This window comes from Panthera uncia, chromosome B4 (genome assembly GCF_023721935.1).
Source record: "Panthera uncia isolate 11264 chromosome B4, Puncia_PCG_1.0, whole genome shotgun sequence".
Lineage (NCBI taxonomy): Eukaryota > Metazoa > Chordata > Mammalia > Carnivora > Felidae > Panthera > Panthera uncia.
Genome location: NC_064809.1, coordinates 34,503,444 through 34,515,780, shown reverse-complemented (window position 1 = coordinate 34,515,780; position 12,337 = coordinate 34,503,444). Strand labels below are relative to the sequence as shown.

At 44.5% G+C, this 12,337-nt stretch overlaps 1 protein-coding gene across 4 annotated transcripts in view; it reads left to right on the top strand.

The window, feature by feature from the left end:
• The window catches only part of CACNA1C (calcium voltage-gated channel subunit alpha1 C), a 658,891-nt gene that overhangs the window by 403,744 nt on the left and 242,810 nt on the right, over positions 1–12,337 (top strand). For all 4 annotated transcript variants that reach the window (XM_049627025.1, XM_049627026.1, XM_049627022.1 and 1 more), the window contains exons 4-5: positions 620–759; positions 8,072–8,211. In XM_049627025.1, the coding sequence (XP_049482982.1) occupies positions 620–759; positions 8,072–8,211 (280 nt within the window). The remainder of the gene's footprint in view (positions 1–619; positions 760–8,071; positions 8,212–12,337) is intronic.

Genomic DNA, 12,337 nt, shown 5'->3' with positions numbered 1-12,337 from the left:
CTCAAGAAAGACAGAGACTTCAAATTCAGGGTCAGTGTATATGAGCAGATTGGCTCTGTTTGAGCTGCTGTTAGATTTTCAGTGTCTCAACTTCTTTGTGGTTGTGTTTCTGTCCTGTCATTTTGGAGACCTTGATTAGCATACTCTCCAAGGCAGCTTCTGTTATCCTCAGGATTTGTCACCTCAGTATTGTAATACACTGTTCTTGTGGTCCTGTTTCCTCCTTTCTGAGCTGTGTCCTCTGTCCTGACATATTTCCCTCTAGATCAAGACATTATGAGGTCTCTTCTGAGAAATGAAACATTCACTGATGAACTAAATAAGATGTTTCTCCAAAATGTGTAATTTTTCCACCACCCTAATATTTGCATTTTAACAGGGGGCATTTGAAGACTAAAAAAAAAAAAAAAACCTTAATGCCCAGTGGATTGGAGCTCTAAGGTTGAAACAGAATGTGGAGTCGGTAATCTGGTTTGGGGGTCCCACCCAGTGTCCCCCTACATCCTACCACAGGGGGAGCAGCATTCTTCTCCACCTGCTTGTGTGCTCTCCTGGTTCAGAAGTTACAAACCCCCAATCTAATGACTATTTTTCTCTCTCTTCTATTTTTGTTTCCTAGGAACGAGTGGAATATCTCTTTCTCATAATTTTTACTGTGGAAGCATTTTTAAAAGTAATAGCCTATGGACTTCTCTTTCACCCCAACGCTTACCTCCGCAATGGCTGGAATTTACTAGATTTTATAATTGTGGTTGTAGGGTAAGTATAACTACCTTTCTCTATTCCCTCCCCTTACCCCTTACCATCAACCAATGCATATCTCCTTTTCCTTCTGTATTTGTATCTCTTTTTGGTTTGGTCACAGTAGCACTGGGCTCTAGGCAAGATGAGAGGATCTATTAAAAGTCACTTTGAATTCAGACTTTCTCCAAAGGGAAAAGAGCTCTTACCTAGGAACACCTCCTTCACACATGCACATGCTCACACATGTGCACTCATGTGCACAGACACATACAGGAGTGGAATCTGAGTGCTTTTAATGAAACTCAGGGTCCTCCATGCAGCTGAGTCCTCTGCTTAAGGTCTTTTATTCTGTCTCCAACAACATCTGGCCCAACACCTCTTCAGACTGGTTCCCCTGCCACATCCCTGAACAGGGTTAGTCCAGCCTGCCTGTGAGCATGGCGGTGGGGCGAGGCTGGCACACACCGTCCTGTAGATGCCTGCTCTCACCTCTTCAGTGGGCCTTGTCCAGGGTCCCAGGAAACAGGCTGCTCAAGATAAAAGGGTGAGGAGAAAGCAGAGAACTATGAAGGGCCAAGGTCGTGGGTGACCCAACTAGAGCCAAAAACGCCTTTCCCTAGAGGGATGCTTTGCTGTGGCAAAAGGTGAAGCAAAGTCAATATATGCCTTTAAAAAAAAATAAAGCAATGTAAGCAATTGTAAATAAAATTTAGAAGTGATGATCTCCTTATCAAGGAATTAGTAACTTTGCAAAAAGATTCTTTATGAAATATTTGGGTTTTTAAATATTTATTTATTTTTGAGAGAGTACAAGTCGGGGAGGGGCAGAGAGAGGGGGACAGAGGATCTGAAGGAGGCTCTGCATGGACAGGCTGACAGCAGTGAGCCCGATGTGGAGCTCAAACTCACGAACCGTGAGATCGTGACCTGAGCTGAAGTCGGATGCTCAACTGACTGAGCCACCCAGGTGCCTGTCTATGAAATGTTTGTCCCTAAACAGGCCTGCATGTGCTATGCAAAATATTTACTAAGACACAGTTCATGAAGTTCCAACCACTCATCTATTTTGTGAGGGGAGGGCACCTTTACAGCAGATCCTACTTGAGGAACAAGCTGGCTTCTTTGAACTGATCTGCTATTACTCTGAACCCAGAGAGTGGTCACACAGTGGCCACCTTGCATTTTTACTCCCTTGGAGTTCTGACAGGCTTCAGTGTCAGTGTCAAGGTCAATATGTCATCAGGCTCATATCCCAGGAGCCTATTTTTGATTGATGCCATTTGTGCCATCCCAGTGAAGACATAGGTCCTTCTGGACTCCTCCATAGCACTCACTGCTCATTCTCTCATGGGACTGACTGGTCTTTCCTGCAAGAAATAACAAGAGAAAATCAAGATCATTTAGAAGTTATTTCCTTGTCTCTGGCCATCTGGATGGCTATTTGGGTTGTTTGGAACTGTTTTAGGGGTTTTCTTTGTTGTCTTTTTTTTGTGCAGCCTATGAATGACACACTTTGGCCACATTAACATCAGGGCTATTTGGGTGACATGAGAAGCACCAAAGTTCTTGGAGGATTTGCCAGGAATAGGTCTGGCTCCAGAGGACTCAGAGTGAGGATGCAGCTCTAAGAGATCTTGCTGCTTTTGTTCATGCCAAGATAAACAAAGAAGAACTGAACAAACACCTTGCATTAACTCAGTAAGCCATAGCAAAGGCCTTTGAGGTGCCTTGTTCCAAATGCCCCTAAATCCCTTCAAATTCAGTGTCTTTCTCTAGGCCTCAGGCCCCAGAGGACCTTTCACACATAGAAAAGAGCCCCAGGAATGAGATTTATCAGGAGTTGAGGGTGCCTGCAGGGACCAACTTTGTTTAAGCAGAGAAGCTACATGTTCTTGTCATGTTTATGGAAATGAGTTAGAGTTGAGTGCATACAGCGCTCTGCCCCCTTCATGGCCCTACCTACAGCATGGGAGGTGGAAACAAGAGGCACAGGGCAGACCTCAAAAGGGAGCCCTGGGGGGGCCTTGTCATGCAGTTGCACACTTGGTGACACTTGCTCCTCTTTTGCTGGGTTGGACCCTCGCCTTGCTGTTCCTCCCCATAAGCACAGAGGGCAGACTTTTTGTGGAGTCAGCCCAGGTTTCAGTCACATCTTCCTGGGGTCTAGGCCATGAGGCTGATGAAGAGGCCCTCTTCAAAAAGATCAGGGGAGGACACTTGTTGGGATGTGCACTGGGTGTTGTATGGAAACCAATTTGACAATAAATCATATTTTAAAACAAAACAAAACAAAACAAAACAAAACAAAAAGATGCCTCTGGTAGATTGTTTAGGCCACAGAAGTTATGATGCTGGTGGTTGCTGAGCCTGTGGTTCACTATGACCCTCTGGGCTTTTTCCCCATTGATCTCACACATGGACATATTTGACACCTAGTTTCTCTTCTCCAAGGGCAGTGGTCCCATGGGGCTCTCTGTCTAATCTAAATCTCAGCCTCGGGCACCTGGCTGGCTCAGTTGGTAAGTGTTCGACACTTGATTTCAGCTCAGGTCATGATCTCGTGGTCGTGGGATTGAGCCCTGTGCTGGCCTCCATGCTGGGCTTGGAGCCTGCTTAGGATTCTCTCTCTCTCTCTCTCTCTCTCTCTCTCTCTCTCTCTCATTCTCTCTCTCTCTCTCTGCACTTCCTCCACTCATGCTCTCTCTCTCAAAAATAAATAAACCTTAAATCAATCAACCAATCAATCAATCTATCTCTGCCCATTCTTCTAACTGGAAAAATCACACACACACACACACACACACACACACACACACACACACACACAGCATAGCTCAACCACCTCTTTCATCTGTACCTTCTTTTCCTGCCCTTTTTATAACATTAAATGGATATCCCTCTGCTTCCCTTATGTCTCCTGGGAAGTATCTACTCCCTGGGCTCCTCATCTGCAGCTACTTAGGGGAAGGTTTCTTCTGCCCTTCTACGATCAGAAGGGGGTCTGCCTGGCTCTGGAGACAGGTGGGTGTGCCTGCCTGCTGCCTGAGTGCCAGGCTAAGAGCTGCTCTCTCATTTCTGCATTGCCATGCTGGGGTCCTGGGACAAGAGGCATTTCCTTCCCCCCCACAAGCCGGTCACATTTCCTTCCCAAAGTGGAAGAGTTTCCTTGGTACAGTGGGGAGATGGGCCTACTAAATGAAAGTGGGGAGGACTTCAGCGGCCTCTCCCTACCCAACCCAGGGACCTCGGGATCTTCACTAGATCCCCTGCTCAAGACACTCTACTCCAGCCACAGGGGCTTTTGCTCCTGTCTTCCTCCCAATATGGTGGCCCTGCTCTTCTGACTCACTGGGCCCTCTAGAGCCTCATTGTTCTCTTTTAAAAAGCTCCAATGTCCAGCTAGGAAACTGCCAGACACAACTCCTGGAGAATTCTGCCCCCACTCCTGACCAAGCATCCACATCTGAACCCAGCCCTTAGGGACAGGTAGGCACAAAGCAGTGGTTTGGGCTTTACAGTGCCTAATCAAGGAAAACACACCAGTCCCTACAAGCCAAGAACACCTCCTAGACCCATTCCTGAATTTTCTACCCCTTAAAAATTAAAATCAGTCACTTAATAAAGTGTCTGCATCAAGTTGGGGCAGGGAAAAGAGAAAAAAGTTGTCTAACCTCTGTTCCCTTCAATGAATAATATTTTTTTTAATTTTTTTTTCAACGTTTTTTATTTATTTTTGGGACAGAGAGAGACAGAGCATGAACGGGGGAGGGGCAGAGAGAGAGGGAGACACAGAATCGGAAACAGGCTCCAGGCTCCGAGCCATCAGCCCAGAACCTGACGCGGGGCTCGAACTCACGGACCGCGAGATCGTGACCTGGCTGAAGTCGGACGCTTAACCGACTGCGCCACCCAGGCGCCCCAATGAATAATATTTTGTGAACAACTTGTACTCTAATAAGCATATTGCTTTCTTCCAGGAAATACTAGGAACCAAATCTGGTTTGGATTTAGAATGCTGTTTGACAAACTTGCAAACTAGTCTCCATTTTCTAAGATTTCAGTAATCTAGACTTCAGTGGAAAGAACATTTCTCTGCAGAGAAAGAAGCCCGCTCCCCTCATCCTGGCAACTCTGCCTGGGGTTCAGGATGTCACCAGCTAACATATGACACCATCAAATTGCCAAGCTGAGCTGAAAGAATCACAGGACCAAGAAAGACTTTAGATGTGGTCTAGTCAGTGTTGTCAAACTTTTTAGCTGCAGAACCCATTGTTAAAGCCTTACTCAAAGGCCCATGAAAGCCACTCTGTTCCAGCCACTTTTCTCTGGCCTTGCTGTCCAAGATATTCCCCAGGGGATCCATGGAGCACAGTTTGGAAATCCTTAATCTAGACCAACTCCCTCAATTGCTGGGCCCTGCCTGGATTTGAGTTTCTTCAAAGCTAGGCCCCTAGCTGCAGCCTCCCCTGTTTTCAGATCTAGTTCCCTGGGGCATGAGTCATTTAAGGAGCTCAAGCCTATTCCTCAAGAACAAAGTTGCCCTGGTCTTCAGTTCAGGCCAGATGTGGGGACCCAGTCTGATACCTGGGCTTCCCCCTGACCCCAGGCCATGACTCAGCACACACTCTACTGACAGTGAATTGGTGGTCATCTCTAGTACAAAGGACAGAAATTGCCCTGTGTGTCTTTTCTTTCCCCTAATTTTCTTGGTCACCACAAAAAGCCCAAGATTCCAGGTTCCCATTCCCACATGGTTCTCTGCATCTTCTGACCCCTTCACCCTCGCTGAAACCTTTCCACTGTGCCCTCTGCTCCCCACAAGCCATCGCCCATTCAGGTGTCAGCAAACATTTTCTATAAAGGGCAACATGCTCATTTTCAGCTTGCAAACCACGTACTCTTTGTCCCAACTATTCAACTTTAGTGAGAAAATAGCAATAGACAACAGCAATATGTAAACGATGGGTGTAGTTGAACTCCAACAAAACTTCATTTACAGAGCAGATGGCCCAAGTGCTGCCCTAAACCCTCAGCTTTGTCTCTGGCCTCTCATTTAACTCCCTGACTCCCCCCAAGAGTCCTGCCTCCCTTGCATTCTCTCAAGAGATTGCCACTCTCTCCCAAATGCCTTATTCTACAACCCGGAGGTCAGGAGAAGGGCCCTGTGTTTCTCTTATTTCTGCTTTCAGATGGCTACCCCTCCCCTTCCCTAGCAACTTCCAGTTTTAATGTGTGTGATCAGACCCTTCTACCCCTACTTCTCCTTATGGGATCCTCTGTAGGCCTCTATGGGACTCTATTCCTTGAAGACATGAGCTCTTGGTTCATTCCCATTCTCTCCAAACTTAGTATTGCCACTGTCCCCTCCAGTAGCTTCTTGGCTCCTTGATATCTTCCCCACCCAGCGACCCTGACTCCATCCTGACTCCAGCTGCACACTCCCATGGTTATAGCCACTATCCCTGCCATAAGTAATAACTGAGCCCTCCCCCATAATGTCAAACCAAACATCCCACTCTGTAAACAATACCACCCATATTTCCAGCTTATTCCCTCTTGCACTTTGACTCTGACAATCCATTCACCCTGTCCCATTCTCTCTGTTCCTCCACCCATTGTGTCCAGTCCTCCTTTTAACCAGCTTAAATGCCCAGCCCATCATAATCTCTCACTACCATGAACAGTCAACTTCCTCATTTTTCTATTCATCTACCTTGCTCATTTGGAAAAACACCAACCACAGTCAAATACAACTAGATGGAGATCCATCTGGTACCTGAAGCTATGCCATTGAAAGGGGTAGAGAAACTTAAAGCTGAGCTGATGGGTTTCACTTTACATTCATGACCACCAACTTCAAATAGGTCCTTGATGATATCTGGCAATCCTACTACATGTACCTTCCTCATTCACTCTTTGCTTCTTTGGTGATTCTTTTATACCTTTGCCTCATCCTTCAAACTTCCAGTACCCACTCCTCATTTGCATTTTCAGCTGATGACCTTGCTCCCTGTTTCCCTGAGAAAACAGGTGCAATCAGGATAACATCTGTACCGCTATAATGTGCCCTCCTACTAGAACCATGATAAACCATCCCTTCTCCTATCTAGGGCCAATACCCCTCAGGGTACAAGATATACCTTCCTGCCTACTGAAGGGTATCAATCCTTCCAGTAATTATTCCCTCACTTCTGCATTGCCAGATCACCTGTCTCTGTTACATAACTCCCATCACATATAAAAATGCTGCTGTATCTCCCATTTAAAAGCAAACACTACTTGGGGCACCTGGGTGGCTCAGTCGGTTGAGCATCCGACTTCGGTTCAGGTCATGATCTCACGATTTGTGAGTTGCAGCCCCGCATCAGGCTCTGTGCTGACAGCTCGGAGCCTGGAGCCTGCTTCAGATTCTGTGTCTCCATCTCTGCCCCTCCTCTGCTCATGCCTCTGTCTCTCTCTCTCTCTGTTTCTCTCAAAAGTAAATAAACATTTAAAAAAAATTAAAGCAAACACAACTCTCTTGATTCCACACCCTCTCCTGTAACCATCTTTTTTCTTCTTCCACCTTTGACAGCAAAGCTCGTCAGAAGGGTTGTCTATACTGTAGCCACCAGCCACATGGCCACTCAGCACTAATCTAGAAAGTTTCAATTACATATACGGCTCAAATTTGTGGCTTGCATTATAGTTGTGTTAGAGCTGTCTCAAACTTTTCTTGCTGTCTTCTCTTGAACCCATATCTATTAGGCATTGTCCCCATCACTCCACCAAACAGATGTTTCAAAGTCTAAGTGGTCTGCATGTTACTAAAGCCAGTGGTCAGTTTCCCGTCCTTATATCCGCAGCACAAAACCAATTTCTATGCTATCATTTGTTTGTGCCCAGTTTAAATCAAAAGGGAATTGTTAGGAGTAAGAAAGTAAGTGGGGAGGAAAGAGGATGCGGTTCCTGGCCACGTGAGGGCAGGCTTTAGGAATCCTGGAGTGGGGAGAGGACACCACAAAGGGACAGAGGCACTACTGTAAACTTTAGTGGCTTTACACTTCTATGCAGGCCACCTAGCTTATACAAAGCCATTTGTGTTCATGCACAGCTTTATGACTACAAATGGCCTGCCTATCCCCTCTCAGACCTTTCTAGACAGTGGATATGTCCCTTGGGTGATACCCACACTGAGGGAATGCCATCTTATGATGGTCACAGTCCCTTCCCCCCACACACCTTGGCACTGGTTCCCAGGCTGGAGGCACCTGTGAACTCTGCTGTCCCAGGCTTCCTTCAGAGAATTCAGAGTCTGACAGCTCCTTCTCCCCTTCTTCTCTTCTAGGCTTTTTAGTGCAATTTTAGAACAAGCCACCAAAGCCGACGGGGCAAATGCTCTAGGAGGGAAAGGAGCTGGATTTGATGTGAAGGCACTGAGGGCATTCCGCGTGCTGCGCCCTTTGCGGCTGGTGTCTGGAGTCCCAAGTAAGTAAAGCCATTATTCTTGTTTACAGTGTTATCTTGTCACCACCCTCTGCTTTCTTTTGCTGAATTGCCGGGAGCACTTTGCAAAGAAAACTGATTTCATATAAATGGAGAGGGCTTTTCTTAAATGAATTCCTTTGCTTTAAAGAACCTAACTCTGATATGAGTCCATTAAGACACACTGTGGTCCCAGCTCCTCTAAACACCTGGAAAAAATCTACAGCAGTCACGCAGCCAAATGAAGACAGCCTACAACAGAGAAAGCAATCCCTTGGCCATCTGAGCAATCCCCTCAAGGCCCTGGGCTGGGAATTAAAATACATTTTCAGCAAAGGAGCCAGGTGAGCAGAGAAGGCTAATCCCCAAGGCTCACAAGGTATTTTAGCCTATGAGATTATCTCTACTTTCTGTATTTTTCCAAAGAACAATCTGAAAAGCATCAGTGGATGTCCAAAAAAGTTCTGTTTGCCATTTCTCTCAACCCTTTCCTTCTTTCATGTCAAATGGGACATTTCTGGTTTCAGAAGCCCTATTTATGGACAGGCTACCTGTCTTTGTAGAACTGGTTTTGCCAGAGGGTGGAGGGTGTTTAGCTCTCTGAATCAAGCAAAAGGGCTTCAGAGAGATATTGTCTATTGTGTATCTGGATAGCAGTCACCTGGACAGCTCCTCTTCAAGCTCTTCCTCCAGAAGCCTATACCACCATGGATGAGCCCCAGGCAACTAACACAGCAGCTTCGGGCACCCAGCTTTGCTCCAGCAAAGCCCAGCCCAAGTTGTTCCTTGGGGTTAAGTGAGCTTTCCAAGAGCTCCTCTTTACACTCCTCCTTGATGAGTTGGTGGGATCTGAGCACAATTGTGGACTTGTGTGCCGAGATTTTTCCCTCTCAAGTCAGCTCCATCATCTGACCCATAACTCAAGGTAAAGGAGGTCCCTAGGACTGGGCTGAAATCAGACTAGCTTAGAGATGGGAGCAGGGGACAGGAAAACAAAGAGGTCCTCTGAACACAACCTTTACCATACAAGTGTGAAGGACCTTATAGTAACCTGTTCAATTCTTTCTGTACATGCACAGAAGAGTGAAAAGATCTTCCCAAAGTAACTTAAGTAGCCAGCAACAGAGCAGGACTAGAACCAGGTCTCCTGATTTCCAAACCAGCTCTCTTTCCCACCATACATACAACTTCTTGTAAAGGATTAACTAGTATATAACTCTTGATTGTCTTAGACTTTTACACATATACTTGATCCCTTGAATTACATTCTAAGCCCTGGAAGCCCAGAATTCTGCCTTATATTATCTCTGATTCCTGCACAATGCCTACAGTGGTCTCGGTACAAGGTAGAGGAATTTACTGGATAATTGAAGGTAAGAGTTAGACTATTTTCTTTGCAGTGGGACCTCCTAAGTAAAGTTTGTGGCCTGTCTTAAATTCAAAAGTGAACATGGAGCTAAGCCACACAAGCACATTTAGAGCAGAGTCTTTCTACTTAACCATTATAGGGTATCTAGGAATGGAAATAGTATCCAGTTGACTCTTGAACAATGTGGAGGTTAGGTGTGCTGACATTTACCTTGTGCAGTTGAAAATCCACATAAAACTTTTGACTCCCCCCAAAACTTCACTGCTAATAACCTGTTGACCGGAAGTCTTTTGATAACATACACAGTTAACACATGTTTTGTATGTTATATATATTATAAACTGTATTCATACAATGAAATAAGCTAGGGAAAAGAAACTGTTATTAAGAAAATCATATGGGAGCACCTGGGTGGCTCGTCAGTTAAGTGTCTGACTCTTGATTTCGGCTCAGGTCATGATTTCATTGCTCATGGGTTCGAGCCCTGCATTGGGCTCTGCACTGACACTGTGGAGCCTACTTGAGATCGTCTCTCTCCCTCTCTCTCTTCCCCTCCCCCACTCATGCTGTATTTCTCTCTCAAAAAATAAATAAACTTTAAAAAAAAAATCATATGGAGGGGCACCTGAGTGGCTCAGTTGGTTGAGCATCTGACTCTTGATTTTGGCTCAGGTCATGATCCCAGAATCATGGGATCAAGCCCTGAGTTGCATTCCTCACTGAGCGTGGAGCCTACTTAAGATACTCTCTCTAGGGGCGCCTGGGTGGCTCAGTCAGTTGAGCGTCCGACTTTGGCTCAGGTCATGATCTCGCAGTCTGTGAGCTCGAGCCCTGCGTTGGGCTCTGTGCTGACAGCTCAGAGCCTGGAGCCGGCTTCGGATTCTGTGTCTCCCTCTCTCTCTTCCCCTCCCCCACTCATGCTCTGTCTCTCTCTCTCTCTCTCTGTCAAAAATAAATAAACATTAAAAAATTAAAAAAAAAAAGATACTCTCTCTAGAATCATGAAAGCAGGAAGGGAAAAAAAGGTCCCTCACATACAAGGGAAGACAGATCAGGTTTGCAGCAGACCTATCCACAGAAGCTTGTCAGGCCAGAAAGGAGTGACAGTATGCTGAATCAGAAAAATATGCAGCCAGCAAGGCTGTCATTCAAAATAGAAGGAGAGGTAAAAAGTTTCCCAGACAAACAAAAATTAAAGGAGTTTGTGACCACTAAACCAGCCCTGCAAGAAATTTTAAGGGCGACTCTCTGAGGGGAGAAAAGATGAAAATATATAAATAAATAAATAAATAAATAAATACCCAAAACAACAAAAGATTAGAAAGGACCAGAGAACACCACCAGAAACTCCAACTCTACAAGCATCATGATGGCAATAAATTCATATCTTTCAATACTCACTCTAAACGTCAATGGACTCAATGCTCCAATCAAAAGACATACAGTAACAGAATGGATAAGAAAACAACATCTATCTATATGCTGGTTACAAGGGACCCACTTTAGACCTAAAGACACCTTCAGATTGAAAATAAGGGGGTGGAGAACCATCTATCATGGTAATGGTCAACAAAAGAAAGCTGGTGTAGCCATACTTATATCAGATAATCTAGACTTTAAAATAAAGACTGTATCAACAGATGCAGAAGGGCATTATATCATAATCAAGGGGTCTATAGACCAACGAGACCTAACAATTGTAAACATTTGTCTGCCAAATGTGATAGCATCCTAATATATAAGTCAATTAATCATAAACATAAAGAAACTCTTCAATAGAAATACCATAATAGTAGGAGACTTCAACACCCCACTCACAGCAATGGACAGATCATCTGATCAAAAAATCAACAAGGAAACAATGGCCTTGAATGACACACTGGACCAGATGGACTTAACAGATATATTCAGAACATTTCATCCTAAAGCAGCAGAATATACATTCTTCTCCAGTACACATGGAACATTCTCCAGAATAGACAATATACTGGGACACAAACCAGCCCTCAGCAAGTACAAAAAAATCGAGATCATACTGTGCATATTTTCAGACAACAACGCTATGAAACTCGAAATCAACCACAAGAAAAAATTTAGAAAGGTAACAAATACTTGGAGACTGAAGAACATCCTACTAAAGAATGAATGGGCTAACCAAGCAGTTAAAGAGGAAATTAAAAAGTATCTGGAAGTCAATGAAAATGATAACACCACAATCCAAAACCTCTGGGATGCAACAAAGGCGGTCATAAGAGGAAAGTATATAGCAATCCAGGCCTTCCTAAAGAAGGAAGAAAGATCTTAGATATACAACCTAACCTTACACCTTAAACATCTGGGAAAAGAACAGCAAATAAAACCCAAAACCAGCAGAATACAGGAAATAATAAAGATTAGAGCAGAAATTAATGCAATCGAAACCAAAAAAACAGTAGAACAGATCAATGAAACCAGAAGCTGGTTCTTCGAAAGAATTAACAAAGTTGATAAACCACTAGCCAGTTTGATCAAAAAGAAAAAGGAAAGGACCCAAATAAATAAAATCAAGAATGTAAGGGGAGAGATCACAACCAACACAACAGAAATAAAAACAATAATAAGAGAATATTATGAGCAATTACATGCCAATAATATGGGCAATCTGGAAGAAATGGACAAATTCCTAGAAACATATACACTACCAAAACTGAAACAGGAAGAAATAGAAAATTTGAACAGACCCATAACCAGTAAGGAAATTGAATTAATAATCAAAAATCT